Source organism: Microtus ochrogaster, chromosome 4 (genome assembly GCF_000317375.1).
Source record: "Microtus ochrogaster isolate Prairie Vole_2 chromosome 4, MicOch1.0, whole genome shotgun sequence".
Lineage (NCBI taxonomy): Eukaryota > Metazoa > Chordata > Mammalia > Rodentia > Cricetidae > Microtus > Microtus ochrogaster.
In genome coordinates, this window is record NC_022011.1 from 81138527 (window position 1) to 81163228 (window position 24702).

The 24702-nt window shown below is 43.1% G+C and overlaps 1 protein-coding gene across 1 annotated transcript in view; it reads left to right on the forward strand.

Annotated features, from left to right (window-relative positions):
* Positions 1 to 19433: 19433 nt before the first annotated feature.
* Hat1 (histone acetyltransferase 1) overlaps positions 19434 to 24702 on the forward strand; it is a 42581-nt gene continuing 37312 nt past the window's right edge. Inside the window, exons 1-2 of the mRNA XM_005346558.3 lie at positions 19434 to 19574; positions 21218 to 21322. Of these exons, the coding sequence (XP_005346615.2) occupies positions 19469 to 19574; positions 21218 to 21322 (211 nt within the window). The 5' untranslated portion in view covers positions 19434 to 19468. The remainder of the gene's footprint in view (positions 19575 to 21217; positions 21323 to 24702) is intronic.

Sequence of the window (24702 nt, forward strand, 5' to 3'; positions counted from 1 at the left end):
GATCGGAATGCCATCCTTGGCTGCATAGGAGTAGAGGCCAGCCTCGGTCTTCAAATAAAAGAAAAACTAAAAGAAAAGAGGAGAAATAGGGAAGGGGAAGGAGGAGGCTAACTAGCCTAACTCCACCCTCTGATCTCCAGGGAAGCGTTATTTGTCAAAAACAAGCAAAGTGTCACCACAGCCACCACTATCATAGGCTGTTTGAAGTTATAAAACTAAATAGCAATCCTAAGTACTATAGATATCCACCTTGCTCAGTCATACTTAAGTGTTGTGGCATTTGTTATCCACTGGGTATCCACTAGAGAATTTGTAACAAATTCATGGTGTCTGCTGTAGTATATTGCTTATATTCCTAACCCATAGCTATGGGCTTTATGTGCTAGTTTTTAATATCTTAGAGGCCAGGCAAGTGTATAAATTCTTTATTTTAAAAAAAGAAAAGAAACACAGTTTACTTATTCAAAACTGATCATTAAACACACTCGACATTTTGGGGAAGGGGAGAAATGATGAGATTTTAATTGGTTCTTCTCATCATAGTGTTAAAATTAAGTCTACTGGATTCATAAAGTCATATTCATGCCCTGAATACTTGCATCTATCTATAAATATTGTAATATTTGAAATTATAGAGTCAAGTAAAAAACAGTTCTCCAGATGCTTTGAGATCATGTTTACCCACAACCTCAACCATGTGAGGTTTATCTTCTTTCTTAAATGAGACATGCTCCTTTAAATTAAAAAAAAAAAGTGTAAGTAGAGATAGAAAACCAGGTTCCGACCTGCGAGTGACATTGGGCCCTTATCTTATGCCATGCACAGAAACTTCCCTCAAAATGTATTTTTAAAGGCTAAACATAAGACCCGCAGCCATAAAACTCCCAGAAGAAAACACACGGGAGGACGAGGACGCTCACCAGCATTGTCTTTGGCAGTAATTTCTTGCATACCAAAGCTAAAGCTCAGGTTACGAAAACAACAAAATGTGGGTCTACATCAAACTAAAATGTTTCTGTGCAGCAAAGAAAAGAAAAAAAAAGAAAAGAAAAGGGCAGCCTACAGGCTGGAAGAAAAAATTTTTTTTTACATTCATTTTTGTAATGAGTTATATTTTCTCACCATACCCAACTCCAAAGGGCATGCTTATCTTCTCTCATTTTTGCCCTTTATAGCCTGAATCTTGGAGAAGGAGAAAACCAGCAAATTCTTGTTTAACTCTGGTTTCACCCAGTTCCAAGTTATTTACTGGGTTTCAAACTGTGAATATCCACGATTCATATTGAGAAAACGTATCCCACCCAGCAGCAAATATATCCCAATCAAACAGTGAGTGGAAGACTTGAATAGATATTGTTCTGGAAATGGTATAAAACTGATCAGCAGGTGCCTAGAAAGGGATTCAAGATCACTTAGCATCAGGGAAACAGCAATAAACGAGCACTGTGAACTAGTAACTCTCTGTTAATAATTGTTACGATTGTTATTATCAAAAAAAAGATAAAAAGCTAACAAGTAAGACATGGTGTAGCAATGCGGGCATGATGTGGAATTCCCCTCTGTATTCTGTAAACATGTTTTGTTGCCATTGGTTAATTTAAAAGCTGCTTTTGGCCAATAGCTTAACAGAAGGTAGCCAGGCTGGAAGAGATATATAGAGTAGGCAGAGTCAGAGAGATGCCGTGTAGCCACCAGAGGAGAAAGATGTGAGCTGCCAGCTGGAACCTTGCCGATGGGCCACGAGCCTCAAGCCTCATGGTAAAATATAAAATAATAGGAATGAGTTAATTTAAGATGCAAGAGCTTGCTAGGGAATATGCTAGAGTCATTGACCAAGCAATGTTGTAGTTAATACAGTTTCCGTGTTGTTATTTCGGGTCTGGGCAGCCGGAAACAAACGTGCAGTCTATACACCAACAAGGGCATTCTTGGAATTTAGTGGAATTGTTATGGAACCCAGTTTAAAGATTCCTAAGTTTTCTTTACAGGATCCACTAAAGATGCTCTCGCATCCCCAGACAATAGGAAGTAAATTTAAGAACATGACACCAACATTCCCAAGAGGTGGGTGGGTGTTTTTTGGTTGTTCAATGGATTATAGATATTATCAATGATAGGATAAAAGGGTAGATTATTGAATCTACTTTGAAATGAAAAAGGGAGGATATAGATATGAAAAGATTTAAAAAGGTAGATTATTAAATCTAATTTTAAAAAGCAACTACTAGTGTTAAATGTTTTACATTGGGTTGGACTTTTGAATATTGTATACAAATTTATATATTGAGATAATTTTGTTAGAACATACTGTACATACATTTCTACTCTTGTTCAAAGTATTGTACCTATATAACTCATTTAACAATATAATGCAAATTTCTAGTCTTTGAAAATTATTATTACTGTTTAGGATAATATGGAAATACAGGTTAATAATTAGTCACCTATTATAATCGAACTTGTAATCACATCAGGTATGTTTTCAAAGTCAAACAAAGATATATTTTTAATACAGGTCATCTTCAAATACTTCAGAGATCTGCAAAATATGGCATTTAAGATGTTTTAATAACCTAGGTTCTTCTTCTTTTTATGTCAATGAGACATGTCTGCTCCTGGCAGCATCAATCTACTTCAGAGAAGATGATGGGCATCAAAGAAATGCCACATGTTTACTTTCTTCATGGCAAAAGAAAGCCACTGGGCAATAAAATGCCCCTTCCTCGACTTCTGACAGTATACTGTCCTAATTAGACAAGTAGGACACAAAAGAAAGTGACTGCCAAGCCGGGTGGCGCACGCCTTTGATCTTAGCACTCGGGAGGCAGAGGCAGGTGGATCTCTGTGAGTTCGAGGCCAGCCTGGGCTACAAGAGCTAGTTCCAGGACAGGCTCCAAAGCTACAAAGAAACCCTATCTCAAAAAACAAAACAAACGAAGAAGAAGAAGAAGAAGAAGAAGAAGAAGAAGAAGAAGAAGAAGAAGAAGAAGAAGAAGAAGAAGAAGAAGATTTTCTTTAAGTCAAAAAATTTTTAAAAGATTTTATTGATGTGCAAGCCATATATATATATATATATATACATACATACACACACACACACACATATATATATACACACATCATGGGGGGCATTGAGTTATATGTGGTTGTGAACTACCCAACACAGGTGTTGAAACTGAACTCAGGTCCTCTGGAAGAGCAGCAAGTGATTTTAACCCCGTAAATCTTAAGAAGCTGGAGAGATTGTCCACTGGTTAGCACTCGCTGCTCTTGCACCTAAAGTTCACTCACCCCAAACTGGAAATAGCACAAATGCCCAAATATGGTACATTTGCAGATTAGAATATTATTCAGAAATTATAGAAAAAGAAGAAAGAAAAAGAGTCAGGTGGTAATAAAATCTTTGCATAGAATCCTGTTATACAGAAGAGCTTACACTGAATTGTAGGGTGAAGAATTTTCTGTCCCGCTGGTCCCCGGGGCAGTTTCTCTCTGTCCACCTGTTGCCAAACCTGCTGAAATAACCACTCTGAAGCTTTTTATCAGTTACAATTGTTTGGCCAGTGTCTTAGGCTTTTTATTTGGTAGCTCTAACTATAAATTAATCCATTCCTTTTTTTTTGAAACAGTATTCATTATGTACACAGAAGATTGTGCCAGATCTCATTACAGATGGTGTGAGTCTCCATGTGGTTGCTGGGAATTGAACTCAGGACCTCTTGAAGAACAGCCAGTGCTCTTAACCACTGAGCCATCTCTCCAGCCCCAAATTAATCCATTTCTATAGTTTATATTTTACCATGAGCTCATGGCTTATCACCTCATACCTTGCTTCTTGGGCGGCTACATGGTGTTTCCCTAACTCCGCCTTCTCTCTCTGTCTCTCTCTCTGTCTCTGTCTCTGTCTCTCTCTCTCTCTCTCTCTCTCTCTCTCTCTCTCTCTGTATCTTTATTTGAGCTTCCTGCCTAGCTTTATTCTGCTAAGCCACTGGCCGAAACAGTTTTATTCATCAATCAATAGCAACATGTATACAGAGGACATCCCACATCACTGAATAATGTCATTTATGTAAACCTCTAAGACAACCAGAACTAAAGTATTGGGGAGGGGGACAGAACTGTAATGGAGAGAGCAACTGACAGAAAAGAGGCCTGAAGGATGTAACTGGAGTGGTAATATAATAGCAGTCTATACTTTGGTAGCGTTTGGGTACATTTTCAAAGCTCACAGATGTACACTTAAGGCTTCTACACATTATAAATATGTGTAAGTTTTTCAAGAGAAAATAATTTGAACAAATATTGAATTGTAACAGCACTTCCGTGAAGTGTTATATCCTAAATTTGTATTTATTGTTATATATTTATTGAGACAGTGTCTTACTATGTTGCTGTGACTGACATGGAACACAGTATGTAGACCAGGCTGGCCTCAAACTCACAAAGATCCTTCCCCCTCTACCGCTCTAGAGATGAAATTAAAGGCATATACACCACCTCTGGCTCGAATTTATTTTTAAATATATCAAAGAAATGAGAAATATTTATGAATGAGTAGAGATATAGATATATGGGGCATATCTAACTCATGAAGTATATAGGCGTTTACTGAAATATTTGTTTCATTTTTGCAACTTTCTGGAAATTTTCATGATAATGTCAGGGGAAAATGTGTCAAGTCTTTACATGACCAGCCATAACATAATCCTGTTACTTAGCTAGAAATGGTAATGAGACCTATTTCCTTCTTTATTTCTCTCCTTTTTAAGATTTGTTTTTTAATTATGTGTATGTTTGTGTGCGGGTATATACATGTATGCATGCAGGTGCCCTCTGTCTTAGTTAGGGTCTGCTAATGCAGTGAAGAGACACCATGACCTCGGCAACTCTTAGAAAGAAAAACTTTGATTGTGGTGTTGGCTCGCTTATAGTTTCAGAGGTTCCGTCCATTGTGATCATGAAGGGAAGCGTGGCAGCTGCCTGCAGGCAGACATGGTGCTGGTGCTAAGAGTCCTACCTCTTGTAGGCGACGGGAAGCAGCCTGGCTGTCACACTGACTGAGTGAAGCTTGAGCAAAAGACCTCAAAGCCCGCCCCCACAGTGACAGAAGGTGTGGCCCAGATTGAAAGCTTTCCCTTCAGCCTCAAGGTCTGGATTAAAAGTGTGTGTCCTCCAGCCTCCTCCAACAAGACCGCGCTTACTCCAATTCCTCCTAATAGTGCCACTCATATGAGTTTATGGGGACCAAATACATTCAGACTACCACACCTTCTGAGGCCCTTGGATCAGCTGGAGCTGCAGTTACAGGCCGTCCAGCTTCCTAATGTGGGTGCTGGGAAGTTGTTGGGAGGCCCTGCTTGTCAGAGGCTTGGCAGGTCTCTCCAAGCTCAGAACGTCCTGCTCTCTACAGAACCTTATTTCGAGACTATCTCTGGGCCTGGATATCTGATTTATCTCAAGGATGACTCAGTGCAATTCCCTGCAAATGCTCTTCCTCTACTGACCGTATGGTAATTAGGTAATATGCTCTAGCTGTTTTGATAGGGCCCATGCTGCTACGAATCCAGCTATATGATAAGGATGTGACACTTAATGCAAATTAGGTGAGTTTCCAGTTAGAGTCCCCGATCCTATATGTCTCCTATGCTCTGGAATAAAGTTGGCTTGCTGCACTGAAGTTGTCTCCGGGTAGGCTATTTCCATCGTGTTCATGGGCTGTACATAGCTCTTTGTTACCCCTTCTGCCCCTTCATCCTCCTGGACTGGGGACCAACAGACTTCGAGGAAAAAGAGGACCCCACAGGAAGTGGACTCAGGTCCTCTGCAGGAGTGTGTGCTCTTAACCACAGAGCTATTACTCCAGCTCCAAGGCCTATTTCTTAACCACTGACAGATCTCTCCCTTTGCTGGAGGGGAGGAAATAAAACTGAAACTACTTGGCAAACAACACACCCCCTTGTGGGCAGGGGAATCTGTGAAGATTATGTTGCATTGGTGGGTGGGGGGTGTTCTTTCCCATAGATTCAGGTAATAATTGTATGCCGTTGGGCAGTGGGAATGTTTGGGTAGCTGTGTGTGTTTAGTCTAATCATGACCCACAGGAAAACCAAAACAAGCTTGTAGAATCTTATTTGCATAGCCTCGGGAGGAGCCAGGCAAGCTGTCTGAAGCCTAAATTGGAGCTCCCCTGTTGGACTGTACCCCGGGTGTAATTCTAGACGGAGAAACTCAGCCTTTGGTAGGCAAGATTCTGCAAAGGGCATCGTGACCTTGGATTGCGCAGCCCAAAGGAAAATGATAAGCTGAAATCAATGCCTTGGAGTAAGAAGTTTTCAAAAGGGGAGACAGGCTTGTACTGGGAAAACCCAAAAGTCTACCAGAGAGAGGAAGAGAGGAAGTTTGCTCCTCAGCTGAGAGATAAAAGCCATGAAGAGGAGAGAACGGAGGAATGCTGCTTACTGGCTTGCTTCCGTGCTCATGGTCAGCTACTTTTTCCACACAAACCAGGACTACCTGCCCAGGACTGGCCCAGTCCACAGTGGGCTAGGCCTTCTTCCTTCAATCAAGAAAATGCCCAAGACATGCCACAGGCCAATCTAATGGAGGCAAGTCTTCAACTGAGGGTCCATATTCCCAGGTATCTTTAGTTAGTGTCACGTTGACAAAAACTAACTAGTATATACACACACACACACACACACACACACACACACACACACACACACGGTGGGGGAGCAAACTTTCAGAAAAGGAAGTAAGAGTTCAAGCGTATCACAATTCTTTCTTTAAAACTTATTACATTTGTGTATTGCAGGGAGCCGGACAGGATCGCCATTACAAGATGGCGCCGACATCCTGTCTTGTTGGAAATAAACAACTCCATATTTGGCTATGCCTTTGGGAGCTGCGTGTCCCCCGCTTCCTATCCTGATGCAGTCTGGTGTCAGCTGATGGTGGCAGCCAATCACAGGGCGACCCGTGTGCCTACTCCCTATATAAGCAGCTGCTTTAGTGCTCTGGGGGGGGGGCCCTCTCACTTCCTGCTCCCCATCAACCAAGAGGCACTCCATTAAAGAGCAATCTGAGAAGAATCCTCGTGTGATGGTTGTTCTTTCTCGCTGGTCGAGAAGTTCGCCGCAGTGTATTGTGTATTTGTGCACGTGCGCACGCGTGTGTGTATGTGTGTGTGTGTGTGTCTGTTTAGGTTCATGTGGAGATGAGAAGGCAACCTGCAGGAATGATATCCTTCCTCCATGGGAATCCTAGGGCTCCAACTCAGGTTGCTAAGCTTGGCAACAAGCACTTTTATCTGCTGGGCCATCTCACAGGACCAGAAATTCTTTTTTTTTTTTTAATTATTTATTTATTTATTTTGTATACAATATTCTTTCTGCGTGTATGCCTGAAGGCCAGAAGAGGGCACCAGACCTCATTACAGATGGTTGTGAGCCACCATGTGGTTGCTGGGAATTGAACTCAGGACCTTTGGAAGAGCAGGCAATGCTCTTAACCGCTGAGCCATCTCTCCAGCCCCGAGGACCAGAAATTCTTTCTTAAAGACATGAGAAGAATGAGCCCCGTGTTGTGACATATGCCTGCAATCCCAGTACTTGGGAGGTAGAAGCAGGAGGATCAGGAGTTCAAGGTCATCCTCAGCTATGTTGGAAGTTCAGCCTGGTTACCATGAGACCCTGACTCAAAAAAAAAAGTATTTGGAACAATAATTCAATCCCTATCAAACTGTATTGATCAAGCAGGGTGCAGAAGCATGTTCCTGTAATCCTAGCTTGCTGAAAATTGAACCAAATGGATTATAAGGTTAAGGCCAAGGCCAGTCTCGGGCAGTGGGACTTCAACTCAAAAAAGAAAACAAAACAAATTGTACAGATCAGAATAATGAAAGCCTTAGAATTAAAGGTTCTGGAGAAGCAGTGTGAGGCGGGTGAAGAGTGGCAGTTAGACCTAGGGGTGAAGGAAGCAGAGTGGACAGGTCTGGGGAGACAGGTCTGGGGAGACAGGTCTGGGGAGACAGGTCTGGGGAGACAGACAGGTCTGGGGAGACAGGTCTGGGGAGACAGACAGGTCTGGGGAGCAGCCAGTGTTCTTTTAACCAGAAAGAAGGAAAGCGGTGGCTAAAGGACAAACTTGACTGGAATTCAGATGTCCGTCAAAGCTGCTCTCTCCAGATCCTGTTTCCAGTCGTCTGGTGGTACCATTCCACCTTAGGGCAATGGCACTGTGTAAGAAAAAGTGCATGAGCCAGGCGGTGGTACCACACGCCTTTAATCCCAGTCCTCGGGAGACAGAGGCAGACAAATCTCTGTGAGTTTGAGGCCAGCCTGGTCTGGAGAATGAGTTCCTGGATAGCCAGGAATACACACAGAGAAACCCTATCTCAAAAACAAAACAGCCGGGCGGTGATGGCGCACGCCTTTAATCCCAGCACTCAGGAGGCAGAGGCAGGCGGATCTCTGTGAGTTCGAGGCCAGCCTGGTCTACAAGAGCTAGTTCCAGGACAGGCACCAAAAACTACAGAGAAACCCTGTCTCAAAAAAAGAAAAAAAAACACGAAGGGGAAAAAAAAGTACATAAAAATAAAATAAACAGAAATTGAGGGTGGGGATAAACCCTCCACTAAATTTCCCTTAGTGATAGTGTTTGTGTTGTGAAAGACATCTCAACTCACACAACTAGACACCAAGAGTTACCACCTGCCCTTTAGAGAAAGTGCCTGAGTAATTAACTAAGTGCCTCTCCTCCAGCTGGGACCAAACTGTGACAGTACCGAGGTATCCTGAAGCACTGCAGTCACAGAGTTCTGTGTTCTATTCCTCATGCCAGGTGACCCTAAGACAGTCTGTGTCAAAATTTTTTAAATCGTTTTTTATTTTTATGTATGTGTGTGTGTGTATTTATGCATGCACAGTTGCCCATGGAAGCCAGAAGAGGGTCCTGGAGTTGGAGTTACAGGTGGTTGTGAGCCACTGGATGCTGGGAAGTGAACTTAGATCCTCTGCAAGAGCAGCAAGCACTCTTAACTGGTAGCCATTTCTGAAAACTTCCTGAGTAAGGTTTGGATTGTTTCTCTTTGCTTTAGAGACAGGCTGTCCTGGAACTCACTATGTAAACCAGTCTGGCTTGGAGCTCATAGAAACCCACCTGACTCTGCCTCTCAAGGCATGTGCCATCATGTTTGGCTTTTTAAAAGAGCTTTATTTGCTTATGGATATGAGTGCTTTGTTTGCAAGTATGCCTGCATGCCAGAAGAGAGCATCTAAACCCATTACAGATGGCTATAAGCTACCATATGGTCTCTGGAAGTTGAACTCAGGACCTCTAGAAGAACAGAGCAGCTGTTGGCTTGGAAGAAAATCAATTCGCAGAAATGGGAAATGCAGCCTTCCTTGGTGAAGTGGTGACTCCTCCTTGAGAGTCCTGCAGCAGCAGTGTGGATTCATCAGATCCTTCTAAGGGAACAGCTGAGTACTGAAAGAAAAAAGGAAATAAAAGGAAGGGCATGAATGCTCCTAGGTATGATGGAGGAGGCTTATTATAAATATAAGGGAAAGCAGAGCTGTTGACCAAGGTTTCTGTTCCACCTGATCCTGCAGTCATTCAGTCCCAAAGAAACATACAGAGGTCTATATTAATTACATATAAGCTGATTAGCCCATTAGCTCAGGCTTCTTATTAACTCTTATAACTTATATTAGCCCATAATTCTTGTCTGTTTTAGCCACGTGGGGCTTGGTACCTTTTTCAGAGAGGCAGTAATATCTTGCTTGCTCTGTGTCTGTGTGATGACAGCAGACTGACTCTTTCCTTCTCCCAGAATTCTCTTGTTCTCATTGCCCCGCCTCTACTTCCTGCCTTGTCACCCTGCCTATACATCCTGCCTGGCTACTGACCAATCAGGGTTTATTTAAAATACAAGTGACAGGGTACCGACCATTGCCCTACAGCACTTCTCCTCCTCCTTAAAAAAAACCCACAGGAACTCTGAATGGAATCTTCTTCGTTTAGCTTTTCTCCTGACCATTATCCATAATAACTTGTAACCAACATTCTAAACAAAGGCAGACATCCAGAATCCATTTTGGGGAATGTGGGCATAGTTTTCCAGGCTACTTCCCACTGATTAGGGGCACTGATAATCTTATGGGGACCTAAAGAAAATTTTGTATTATGATCAAGTCCTGACTGGAGTATCCTGTGAGTCTTGATCATCTCAGGCAGCAGTCTTGAATCTGTTCTGGATGTAGAACTCAGACATCTGGGCCACTCGCTTCTATGAGAGATTCTTCAGAGGGTCTTCCTTGATCAAATATGTTTTTTCTTAGCCTAGAATGAATCCACAGCCTCTCATTTCCTGTGGAAATAAAAACAAAACCTCTTATCCAAAGTAACATTTCAGCGCATTTAAAAAATATATATGTTGGATTAATCCAGCAGCATTTATAATCAAATGTCTTTTAGCAGCTTTTGCTCCTTCCTCAGCCATCAAACAGTTTAACAACAACACAATAACATACAGTATCCAGACTCTCTGTGTAGTTTTCATCTTTATGTGGCTTTATTTTAAACTCTATTTATTTTTATTTTTAATTTTTGGCAAGAAGTATAGGTGGGGTGACCAGGCAGGAGAGCCAGGGCAACAAGAATTTGGGGAAGAGGAAAGAGTCAATCTGCAATAGTCACCCAGCCGCAGAGGAAGCAAGATGTGACTGCCTCTCTGAAAAAGGTACCAAGCCCATGTGGCTAAAACAGACAAGAATTGTGGGCTAATATATGTTATAAGAGTAGATAGGAAGCCTGGGCTAATGTGCCAATCAGTTTATAATTAATGTAGAACTCTGTGTGTTTCAATGGGACTGAACAGCTGAGGGATCAGATGGGACAAATACCTCAGTCAACACATAGCCAGAGGCAGGGACATCTGGGAGAGTCCAGAGTGAACATGACCCTGAGTTTGGTCATGAGAGGAGAAGGGGGAGGAGAGAAGGGAGCAGAACCTCCAAGAGAGGTGACCTGGGCCAAGAGACTGGCCAAGACACTAGCGTACCCAAAATGGCTGAGTTATATAAGGGTCAGAGGAGCTGGGAGGAGGGAAGCCCAGCCCAATAATGGGCCTGGAGAGTTCAGAATAAGGAGCAGGGTATGCCATCCAGGAAGGTCCTGTAGAGACAGTGGGATGCTCAGAGAACCTGGACAGCATCAGCATTGATATGCTAATGGGCACCTTAGCCCTTAGTCCCTTGAGACCTAGTATCACCCAGCATAACAGAGTGGGAGAAAGGACAGAGGCTTGGAGAAACAGCTGGGCAGATATTCAAAGCCCTTCTTTATTTGTTTGTTGAGTGGTTGGTTTAACAGCAAAACCAAGAATGTTCTAGAAAGCAGTGGTTTTTTTTTTTCCTGAGACAGGGTCTCACTGTTGTTATAATTTAAAAAAAAAAATGGTGGGAAGGAGGGACACCATACAAGAGGGCTCACATGGGAGGATTATTGGAAGAGGAGAGAGAAGGGGCAGAAAAGGGGACAGAGAAGGGGACAGAGACCGGTCCCTGGGGACAAGAGGGGTGGGAGAGAGATGGGAGGTGGGCAAAGCCTGTGTTTTATAAGGGAACATAGCGAATGGTCACAGGGAGTGCTGTTAGTGGCTGCAGCTGAAGATGCATCCTGACCCTAAGGGCAGACCAGTACAGATGCCTGATTACTACCACTCCTCCCTTTGTTTACTATAGAAGGGTGAGGAGTTAGGAAGGGGTAACAGGTGAGGTGGGGATGAGGATGCTGTATTCTTGAGACTGCTTCCTGATGACCCGGGGGCATCACAATCTTTAGGGGACTTGAGAAAGCTGGGTGCTGGTCAAATCTAGAAATATCTGGCTATTTCACTTCACTGTCCAGGCTCTGTAGGGCCATCTGGAGCCTCTTGGACCTGGCAAGATGATGTTGGAGACAAATCCAAGCCGATTCCCTGGAGCTTACAAGAATTCTTTGAGTTTGTGAAAAGGTAAGTTTAGACACATTAGCATTTTCACTGTTTGTAATCTGTAGTGAAATCCACATTATAGAAAAGGCAGTATACTCAGGGTGGTAGTACGCTGCCAGATTAATAGCTTACTGGAATTCCATCAATTCATGTTAAGACTTTTGGAGTCTTAATAGTGAGAGAGAAATTCTAAACATATTTTATTCTTTTAAATGTCTAAATTCAGCCTTTCTTATTACCAATTAAGCTTTCTAATCTTTACGTAAACAAACCTTAAAGCACCTGATCCTTTCCCATCACCACAGTATCAGCTACCTGGACATCCTCTTTCTATCCAAGTTACCAGGAGACAGAAGTGGTTGATTACCAAGGGCAGTCATTGTCGAGTTAGTACCTTTAAATAAAGGCATAGGAAAGAGTTACGTTCGAATCTGTCCTGTGAGTCTGGGGAAATGTGATACCTCTAGGGTGCTGCTGGTTCTCACCACCTGAACATGTTTGGTGTTCTTGCACCTCCAGCTCTACAGCTAACAGTTGGTAGTCCTGTAACAATAGCTGATTAGTTGTTTGATCAGAGATTTTTGGACATATCATTGGAGATACATAGAGAAGAAATTGATGAAGCAAGGTATGGTTGTTAAAAATAGGAGAACAAGAAAAGGGGTCAGGAAGAAAAGCATCCACTTCCATAGGGGGTTCCCATTCCAGTAGAGTTGAGCGCGGCTACGGGATGAAGCCTCATTCTTCTGGAATTGGGGACTAAGCAGCTGATCTTGGTGTCCTCTGAAGCTTAAGGGAGCTGGGTCCCAGTCGAGGTGACATGACATTTTAACAAAGGTGTTTTATAAGGAGCAGTTAGTTCATTCTGTCTTTCCCGAGGACTGTCTCCATCTCTGACTCCCACATTGCAGCGGACCTAGACAGGACATTAAGATAGGGAGAGCAGACAGACACTGTAGCATGATTAATAAAAACTCAGGGTCGGAAATTGGGGTTCAACCTGAAGATCTGAAAAGCAAAACAGCCAGGAACTGGCTCTTACCTCGACCACAGTCTGAAATGGCAATCATGCCTCCTGGGATTTCAGAACGAGACTGCATCTGAGAGCTGTCTTCCTCTCTAGAGCAGGGATCAAAGGCATGTACCACCGATTTCTATGGCAACTAGGGTGGTTACTGGGTTTAAAGGTGTGTGTCATTGTGGCTATTGGGATTAAAGAGGTCCGTGTCATTGTGGCTACTGGGATTAAAGGTGTGTGTTACCATAATCTGGTCTGTAAGGCTAACTGGTGGGCCTTTTTTACCATCAGATCTTCAGGCAGTAGTTATTTCTTTAAAAAACATTTGAAATGCCACTATAAGACACAAACAGGTTTTGGAGCAATGAAAAAGAAAGTGGAGAATTCTTTCTCAGTTCCCTGACTGTCTGGTTCAAGGAATATTGAGGCCAGATTTGATTTGACAAGAGTGTTCAGTGGGTCTCCAAAAGAAGATCCAAAGGCCTAAATACGCTGGCACCCCAGGGATCCAGGGAGGACCAGACTGCATGGGTACAAGCTGTTTCAGTACATCATGCAAGAACAAGGACCAAAGGCTCTCAGTCCGAGAGAAAGACGTAGTCACCTGGTACCAGGACTTTGAAAAAAGCCAGAATGTGAGGAGAGCACTGTGCTCGAGAAAGGAAGCCTCACATCCAGGGGAAAGGTCAGAGGTGGATAACCCCGCCAGAGACGCAACTGTTGTTATTGAATGGAAGGCGAAGCCATCAGCAAACGAGAAGGCATTTGTTGCAGGTGGAAGAGAGCGGATCTGTTGAGGGTGGAGCATGAAGTGGTTATCTTTCCGTGGGCCCTGCCACTAGGCAAACACGATGCATGCAACAGAGTTAATGGAAGAGTTTTATTGGAGATGGGGAAAGCAGAAGAGTGAAAGGCCATGTCGGAGTGGGGACTTAAAAGGGCAGGCAGTCAAAAGGAAGAGAAGTAAAAAGAGAAGAGGAGGCAAGAGAGGAAATTAGAGACAAAGAAATGTGTAAGAGGCAAGAGAAAAAACAAGGAGAGGGCTTGGAGCAAGGGTAAGAGAAGGCTTAAGAATAGGATAGCTCTGTCCATCCACTGGATTGCTGGCAGGATGTTCCGAAAGGCCCATAAAATATGGGGATATAGGATGCCAGGAAGCAGTCATTTGGATTGATATCTAAGGCGTATTTGGGCCAGATCTGACTGCAGAGGTGGATGCACTTCCCAAGAGTGAGGCAGAGAAGTAAGATCAAAGGGTCTGCAATTCCTATCAACCCAGGAATTCAGAGAGGATCAGCAAGTATGCACAGGCTGTCCTGTGTGTTATCATGCAAAGAACAGGGGCCAGGGTCTCTGAGCCTGAGAGCACCAAGGTTGCCTGGTGTCAGGACTTAGGGGCAGGACCAAAGGGTGAGAAACCATGCTTGAGAGAATAGGCCAAACACTCTGAAACACCACGACCAAAGCAATTAGGGGAAGAAAGAGTTTATTTGGCTTACATTTCCACAGCACTGTTCATCATCTAAGACGTCAGGACAGGAACTCAAACGGGGCAGGAGCTTGGCAGCAGGAGCTGATGCAGAGGCCAGGGAGGAGTGCTGCTTGCTGGCTTTCTTCTCATGGTTTGTTCAGCCTGCTTTCTTATAGAACCCAGGACTACCAGCCCATGGGCTGGGCCTTCCCACCTCAATCACTAATTCCACATGATCACCAATCAGAGCTGAGTTCCAGGACAGCCAATGCTATGCACAACAATAAACCTTATAGGCCTGCCTACAACCCAATCTTACAGAGGCGTTTTCCTAATTGAGGCCCCTTCCACTCTGATGACTTTCCAGTTTGTGTCAAGTGGACGAAAAACTATCCAGCATACTCACTATGTAGCTCTGGCTGTCCTAGAATTCACTATGTAGACTAGGCTGGCCCTGAACTCAGAGATCTGCCTCTGCTGCCTGAGTGTTGGGACTAAAGGGGTGTGGTGCACCGCCATGCCTGGCCAGAAAGCAATTGCTAACAGCTACAGGCCCTCACAAGCTCTGTGCTTCTGCTGTAAGGAGAACAACGCAAGCACAGGGATGGATTGGCAGGCCTCCTGGCCGTGGTCCCCAGCCTGTGTTCTTGCTCTGGTTCCACCATGCCCCATTCCCTCCCAAAATAAGCTCGTTTTCTTTCTTTCCTGTTTTTTTTTTTAAAAAGAAGATTTTACTTATTTTTATTTTATATAAATATATGAGTACTTTACTGCCTGTGGGGGCTAGAAGATGTGATGGGATCCCCCGAAATGGAGTTACTAATGATTGTGAACTACCATGTGGATTCTGGGAAGTGAACCAGGGTTGATCCAAGAGCAGCTAGTGCTATTATAACGCTGGGCAGCGAAGGGGGGAGTTTTTAATTAGTCTAAGCTAGAGTTTAAATAACTTTAAAAACTGTGCAGTCTATAGGGTGTGTGATGGGAAAGGATATAGTTATTCAAGACGACGCAGAGGCAGCCCCTCTGAGAGAAAGAAAAGACTCGCTGTTTGTGTCTCTGCCAAGCTCATGTTCTTTAGTAGCCTGGCCACAGAAAAGCAAAAGTAACAGCTAGTTTATTAAGTTGTGTTAAGTGAATGAATGAATCAGACATTGACATACATTCATGGTAAGTGTAAGTGTGTCCACTAATCTGAATACTTTAGACACAGTGGAGTCCAGATAATTGAATTATCTCTAAATCACAAATTCATGGAGGTCAGCACTGAGCAGATATCTAACCAAATGTACTATTTTACTCCTTTCTACCATTTATTTGTTTGAGATTTACAGTAAGCTCCGCTGATGATTGCTTTTCGTAAACCTACCTCGGATGATAGATTCTTGGCTACCCTCTGTGAACATATAAATTGTGGGTGGGTTTTTTTTTGTCACTGATTTTCAAAGATTAACACTCTAATATTTCAAAGAAGCAGACTGAATCATGTTTCCTCAGCTCCTCGCCTTTCCATTAAAAATTGAATATTATGCTTGGCTTTTCCCATTATTAGCAATCATTGCAGTTTGCAGGGAGTCCATGCCTGTAATTGTTAATAGTGCAGATATTTCAGGGAACAGGTCTTTGAGCAATCTATCCAGTAAAGATTCTTCTGGCCACCTGATGTGTAATCATCTACCCCAACCTATTCTATTTCCAATTCCAATTTGTGTGTGTGTGTGTGTGTGTGTGTGTGTGTGTGTGTGTGTGTGTGAAGACATGTGAGTGAATGTGTGTGGCAGTTGGAATGCATGTGCCTGAAGAAATGACAGGAGAATTTTAATATTCTGCTCTATCACTCTCTACAGGAGACAGCATCTCTCATGGAACCTGAAGTTTGCTATTTTTGCCTAGGCTGGCTAGCCAGTGTAGCTATCCGCCCATCTCTGCCCTCTAATGATGAAGCTATACACATTTATGACTGTGCATGGCTTTTTATTTTTTACATGGATGCTAGGGATTAAATTTAGGTTGTCATGCTCAAGCAACAAGCATTTAGAGCAGTCTCCCCAACCCTTCCAATTTCTTCCAATTCCATATATATGGACAGTGACACACTTCCTATAACAAGACCACACCTACTCTAACAAAGCCATACCTTCTAATAGTGCCACTCCCTTTGGGGTGACCATTTTCTTTCAAACTACCACAGGTTGGCATACTCAGTAGGGGCTAGGACACCAACAATGGCCATCTGTATTTTGGAAAACCTGAGAACTGAGAAGTTCTCTCGGTTTTATATATATATATGTTGTAATATTTGTGTGAGTACTCTCATTTTTGAAGTCTTCTTTCCAGGGACGAAGGTTTGGAACAACAGAACAAGTTAAGAATTTCCTGAAGGTTCTTCATCTTTCCATCCTGAACAGAAAGTCAGTTGCTATCTAGAAATCAACCAAACTTTTAGCACCAGACTGACTGCCAAGTCATCCAGATTCATGGACTTCTCGGTTCTGCTGCGCTGCCCAGTGTTACAGAACGCTTCCCATAACCTGCAAGATGTAGAACTCACTGCTCCAGCACCATGTCTGCCTGTACGCTGCCATGTCCCACTATGATGGTAACGGACTAAATCTCTGAAACTGTAAGCCACTCCATTAAATGTTTTTCTTCATAAGAGTTGCTGTGATCATGGTGTCTCTTCACAGGAAGAGAAACCCAAGTCCCTGTCTTAGTTAGGGTTTCTATTGCCATGATGAAACAGAATGACCGAAAAGCAAGCTGGAGGGGAAAGAATTTGTTTGGCTTAGACTTGTACTGTGCTCCATCACTGAAGGAAGCCAGGACAGGAACTCAAACAGGGCAGAACGTGGAAGCAGGAGCTGAAGCAGAGACTGTAGAGGGGTGCTGCTTACCAGCTTGCTATTAATGCATTGATCAGTCTGCTATCTTATAGAACCCAGGACCACCAGTACAAACCACAATGGGCTGGGCCCTCCCACATTAATCTTCCCACCCAACTATTTAAACATTCTACATGCTTGCCTACAGTGCAATCTTATGGAGGCATTTTCTTAATTGAGTTTGAATATAGGAGACCTTAAAGCCTACCCCCACAGTGATGTACTTCCTCCAGAAAGGCCATACCTACTCCAACAAAGCCACACCTCCCCCTGTGGGAGTCATTTGATTTTCCCAGGAACTCCGTGTGGTGGCTGGGAAGGTATTATTATCTCTGCACAGTAAAAGAAACAAGGTCAAGCCGGGAGTTGGTGGCAGACGCCTTTAATCCCAGCACTTGGGAGGCAGAGGCAGGCGGATCTCTGTGAGTTCGAGACCAGCCTGGTCTACAAGAGCTAGTTCCAGGACAGGCTCCAAAACCACAGAGAAACCCTGTCTCAAAAAAACCAAAAGAAAAAAAAAAGAACCAAGGTCAACCAGTAGATAGGAGTAGAACTGGACTCATAGGTCACTGAATATTCTACTTGGCTCCATGATCTTGCTCACATATAACACAACAGCATAGGTTTTTTGTAGAAACTCATTCTGCAGTTTTATCAATCATATTTTCTTTTTCTTTTCTTTCTTTTTTTTATTTTTTGAGACAGGGTTTTTCTGTAGCTTTGTAGCCTGTCCTGGAACTAGCTCTTGTAGATCAGGCTGGCCTCAATCTCACAGAGATCCACCTGCTTCTGCCTCCCAAGTGCTGGGATTAAAGGTGAGCCACTACCGCCCAGCTCAATCATATTCTCAAATCCTCTTTAGGATATGGTAATATATACATCATTATATATCAATCAAGATTAATAATTCATGAAATTAATAACTATCAATATATTACCTTGTCCTAAGATCTGTAAAGTGATAAATCTTGTCATTTTGAAAAAACATTTTAAAGATTGTTTTTTGTTTTTTAACTTTTAATGAAATTTATTTTTGTGTGTTATGTGTCATAGAGGTCAGAGGACAATTTATAGGCGTGGGTTCCTTATTTCCACTATGTGGGGCCTGGGAATCAAACTCAGGTTGTCATACATGGTAGCACGTACCGTCACCTGCTGCGTGATTTCATGGGTCCTCTCTCTATCTTGGTTCTGATTTACCATTAATAGCATCGACTTCAGTTTTCTATCTGAACATAATGACTGAAAAGGTATCGGTGTTATCACCACCTTTTCTGATCTTTATCTTCAGGAAAGGCATCTTTATAAAGCTAACATTAATACGAGGCCTGAGTATCTGGAGAATTGGGCTCTTCAGAGACTGTAGAAAACTGAGGATGAATTTGGCAATTTTGCTTCCTTGGGCTGATTCTCTTTCTTTCCTTTCCTCCTTCTTTTTTTTTTTTTCCTTTCTTCTTTTGGTTTTTCGAGACAGGGTTTCTCAGTGTGACCTTGCTGTACTGGAACTCACTCTGTAGACCAGGCTCCCCTTGTACTCACTGAGATTCTCCTTCCTCTGCCTGAGTGCTGGGATTAAAGGCGCGCGCCACCACCGCCCGCTCAGAGTTCTTTAACACGACACTCTTATCATATTGAAATCATGAGAGTTTGTAATAGGCCAGTGTCAAAGTGTTTTGCCCAGCATAAACATGACTGAATTGAATACCCAGCTCCAAAATACGAATAAAATACACAGAGAAAACATGTATTTAAAATGAGCTTATGGAAAAAGTGGAAACTAGTAAAAAGTTTAATAAAACTTCGGAATGAAATCTCCACCTAGAAACTTGCGTTCGGGTTAAAGGGAAGGCTTTTCAACCACGGCGACGGGGAGGGCAAAAGCGCCTTAAACTGTCCGGGAATTAACGCTCATTCCCACGAGAGTCCGCGGCCGCCAGCGACTCCGCCGGCTTGGGTGCGGAAGCCCCGAGCGGGGGTCTGCGCACTCGCGGTGGCTAGGCAACCGCTCGCGCCTTCTCACGGTCCCGGCCCCGCCCCCCGAGGCACTTCCGCCGCCGCGAGCCCCGAGTTTCCTCTCCTCATTGGCTCGTGCCTAGCCGAGGATGGGCGGGAAGAATGCGTCAGGCACTGCGGTCACTTCCGGCCCGGGAGCGCGCGGGTTGATTTGTCCTTCCTCAGCCGCGGGCGCTCACAGCTCGGAAATGGCGGGTAAGTTCCCGGGAAAAGTTTAGCCAGGGGAGGCGGCGGGCCGTTCTGGGGAAGAACGTCTAGGCGACTGTGACAGCGGCCGCCTGGAACTTTCGCGCTTTCGCCGGAGTTCTAGAAGGCCTCTCCGTGTCGCGGGGCACCGAGCGTCCAAGACTGACCCTTGGTGGGCCGCGCTCGGCGCCGCCGCCCCCAGTGCTTGCTCTCCGCGCTTTCCGTGACCCGCTGGGCCCTGCTCGAGAGTCGGCGAACCCGGGGCGGAGCGCGGGCCTCCTCGGGGCCTGTTTTGCTCCGTTCCACTTTGCCCACTGCTGTCCCGTTCCCGCCAGCTGATCCTCCCAGGGCCCTGCCCACCTCTTCCAGGGTCAGCTTCTGGGCGAGCGCAGTGCTGCACTGACCTGGTGCTGGGCATAGTCTGGGTCTCCCACCCTTTAGGATTCCTGAGGTCATTTCTGGATATCCTGTGAGAAAGACGTGTCTGCAGTGCCAAACTTCTCTTTGCGAGTGGGACTTCTGTAATGTATGTAGTGGAATTGTCTTATTCTGGTTCATTCACTTAGGTTTTCCAGTCTTCAGGGTTTAAGAGTGTTTAAGTTGCCAGGCCTTGGTGGCGCATGCCTTTGATCCCAGCACCCAGGAGGCAGAGGCAGGAGGATCTCTGTGAGTTTGAGCCCAGTCTGGTCCTCCAGAGTGAATTTCAGGACAGCCAGGGCTACACAGTGAAACCCTTGTCTTTATAAAACAAACAAACGGGGCTGGAAAGATGGCTCAGTGATAAAGAGCACTGAGTGTTCTAATAGAGGACCCGGGTTCAATTCCCAGCACCCACATGGCAACTTAGAACTGCCTGTAACTTCAGTTCTAGGGGACCCAACACCGTCACACAGACATACAAGCAGGCAAAACACCAATGCACATAAAATAAAAATAAATTTAAAACAAACAAACAAAAGTTTGAATTGCCATTGAAGTGTTTTGATGGCGTTTCTTTTTTACAGTTACCTATCTTTTGAAGTGATGGTTAGATTCTTGTCATTTTCCCCCGGTGCCTTCACACTGTGTCACTCCATTGTTAAACACCCCTCTTTTATAGTTAGGCTGTATTAGTAAACTGTGGAGTTTGAAATTTGCACGTGTTTAAGACAGAATTGTTCCACCGGATGAAGTTGTCCAGTATGGTATTGGGGTACCCTGGGACCAAAGAAGAGTTGCTGTATAATGAGAATTACGTCAAAATTCAAATTTGAGCCCCACCACTGCCTAGTCTGGTGCCCATCAATTAAACCCCTTCATTGGCCTGAGTTACTGAATGAGAAATGGGGCGGATGCAGTACATGCTTACAGGTAGTTTCTACAGTAGAGATTACTTGACATAGGTTTTGTAATCATGATGCAGGTTACGCTGGCCTCCTGCTCAGTCCTGTCATAGCCTCCTGCGTGACGGGATTACAGGTCTGACGTAAAGGTAGTCTTGTTTTCTTTCCGTTTTATGAGGTTCATACGCAGTATATTTGTTGAAAGGTTCATGGAGAGTGATCTGTACTGTTGTAGCCTGTTTCCCAGCTCATTCTTAGACCACTTCAGATAAAAATCCTGCTTGTAGGTATTTAAGTCACTTTCAACCAACCTTTCAACACCTCTTGTAGGATTTGGTGCCATGGAGAAGTTTCTGGTGGAGTATAAGAGTGCGGTGGAGAAGAAGCTGGCTGAGTACAAATGCAATACCAACACAGCGATTGAACTGAAGTTAGGTGCGTAAGTCATTTCAGAATGCCTTCCTGTGTGCAACTGAGTGTGTATAGAACGTAGCCTTTTAAATTTGAAATAAAGTTTTATGTTAAGAATAATGATTTAACTGGAATTTCCTGCGTTTGTGAAATTGAGATTTTCGGCAGTCTCGAGTTACACTGTGGAATGGGTAGGCGGAAGATGGCAGTTTAGCACATGGGAAAGATACTGTGGCAAAGTCACAGGTATATGTAGTCTCAGCTTCTTAAAAATACTTGCTTGCTTGCTTTCGAAAATGATAAACACCAAAACTACACAGAGAAACCTGGTCTCAAAAAACCAAAGAAAAGAAGAAAAGAAAGTAATAGACAATAACAGGTGTTGGTGAGGATGTGAAAAAAAATCATGCATTAGTGGTCAGTATAAGATTATAACTTTAGTTTGGTAGATATTTAAAAAACAAATAAGCAAAAATTACGTATATGAGCCAGCAGTTCTCTGAAGTGTCTGTTGAAGAGAAGTGAAGATGTTGTTCATCTGAAAGCACATGAGTACTCAGTAGGTGTATTATTCACAATAGCCAAATGGTGTGAACAACTCAGATCAAACAGTTGGTAAGATAAAGTGTGCTATAGCTAGTTAATGGAATATTATCTGACAGTAAAAAGGAATGACATCCTGATTCCTGCTACAATGTGGAGAAGCCTAATGTAGAGAACATACTAAGTAAAAGAAGCCAGGAAAAGTCACCAGAGTGTATGATTCCATTTGTATGAAATGTTTAGAAAAGACATCCATAAAGATCAACAGTAGGGAATCATTGCCCAGGCTAAATGTAGGGACAGTAGGCGTAGAATTTCTTTTTGGGCACAGTGGAAATGTTTCAAAATTAGTTTGTGGCAAAACTAAGTTTACTAAAATCATGTGCTTCAGTAGAAAAAATAATGTTTGTGAATCTTGAATATTACATTGCTTTCCATACCTTAGTTTCCTCCTTTCTAAAATGTAGTTATAAAGTTAGGAACTTTAGTTATGAAGTTCAATGCAAATACACTTGACATATAGGAAATGCTTAGTAATTGCTAAGTTGCTAATATTTTCTTTTTCTTTTTTGGTTTTGTTGTATTTTGTTTGTTTGGTTTTGGTTTTTTGAGATAGGGTTTTTCTGTCCTGGAACTCTGTAGACCAGGCTATCCTCGAACTCAGAGTGCTGGGTTTAAAGGTGCATTCTATTTCAGTATTTGTGATTTTTACTATACTGTTTTCCATAGCTACTGTACCATTTTAAATACTACAAATAATGAACACAGTTCTAATTTCTTCATATCCTTGTCAACATTGATTTTGGTTTAATTATACTTTTGCTATCATGTGTAGTGGGGTGTGATCAGAAGTCTGTATGTTTGTACATATACACATGTGTGTCTATGGGTGCACATGGAGGATGTTTATGGAATGTTCTACCTTCATTGCTCTCTAACATTCCTTTGAGGCAGGGTATATCTCTATGTGTGGAACTCTAATTTTTTTCTGCTAGCCTGGCAGCCAGCAAGCCCAATTATCTTCCTGCCTCCATTTTCCACAGCACTGAGGTCACAGGTACATGTGAGACCACACGGCTTGTTTTGAGGGCCTTAGCATCCAAGTTCAGGTCTTCATAATCCTGAATTAACATTTCTCCAAAGAGCCCTAGTATTCATTACATATGTGCCTGGTGCCCTTGGAGATCAGAAGAGAGGGTTCGATTTCCTGAAATAGATGGTTGTGAGCTACCGTGTGGATGCTGGGAAGCTACTTAGGTCCTCTGCAAGATCAACACATTGTCTTAGCTCCTGAGCCATCTCTCCAGCCACATGTTAATCTCTTGATAATTTGTATTCCTATTGCTGAGCTACATCTCCTAATCCAGTGATTCTCAACCTGTAGGTCACAGCCCCTTTGGGGAGGTTGAATGACCCTTTCACAAGGTCAAATACAGATACTCTGCATAGCAGATATTTAAATTGTGATTCATAATAGTAGCAAAATTTTATTTATGAAATAGCAACAAAAATAATTTTATGGGGCTGGAGAGATGGCTCAGTGGTTAAGAGCACTGACTGCTACTTCAGAGGCCCCAGGTTCAATTTACAGCACACACAAGGCAGCTCACAGCTGTCTGTAACTCTAGTTCCAGGGGATCTCACAGTCATATCAATGCACATAAAATTAATTTTAAAAAAGATTATTTAAAAAATAATTTTATGGTATTAACTGTACTATTGTAACTATTAAAGGATTGCAGCATTAGGAAGGTTGAGAACCAGCACTCTAAAAATCCTTAGGTTGACACTTGTGTATTGTTGGGATTATAGGTGTGTGAAGCCACGTCCAGTTTCTGTGGTACTAGAAATCAAAGCCAGAGCCTTGCACATGTTAGGCAGTCTACCAACTGGTAGACTATCCATGAGTTTATAACTATTATAAAATATTTCTCCTCCATCTCTAGTCATAAGGACATCTCATCATCTTTGTTGTCCCCTCTATAGCTCATCTTGCTTTATATTGACATCTACTTTATCAGATACTAATCTTATCAGAAGATTTTTTTTTTTTTTTTGAGACGGGTTTTTCTTTGTAGCTCTTAACTGTCCTGAAACTTGCTCTGTAGATCAGGCTGCCCTGAACTTACAGAGATCCATCTGCCTCTGTGATACTGGGATTAAAGGTGTGTGCCACTACTGCTCGCTCTCTGTAAGATAATTTTTTTTAAAGATTTTTATTTACATGTATCTATGCATCTGAGCACATGGAGGCCAAAGAAGGGCATGTGATTCCCTGGAGCTGGATTTACAAGCAGTTGTAAGCAGCCTAATGTGGTGTGCTAGGACCAAACTGCTTAAGAGCAATAAGCACTTAACTGGCCCATCTCTCTAGTGGGACAAGATTTAAAAGGTTGGAGGAAAGGATAATGGTATGTTCATATGTTGATACCAAGAATATCAGACAAGGGAAAATTACTGGGAGAAACAGGGGTACTTAAAGATTTGATGGCTGCACATATAAGGGGAAAGTACTCCCATTTGTCAGTGGATTAGTCTGCCTTAGGTAGTGTCTTAGTTACTACACTCTTATTGTTGGAAAGAGGCACCATGACCAAGGCAATTTGTAAGAGAAAACATTTAATTGGTGGCTTGCTACAGTTTCATGGTGTTAGTCCATGGTCATCATGCTGGGGTTAATACCAGCAGGCAGGAAAGTATGATGCTGGAACAGTAGCTGAGAGCTTACATCTGTTTTTTTTTTTTTTTTTTTTTTTTAGTTTTTACGAGACAGGGTTTCTCTGTGGTTTTGGAGCCTGTCCTGGAACTAGCTCTTGTAGACCAGGCTGGTCTCAAACTCACAGAGATCCGCCTGCCTCTGC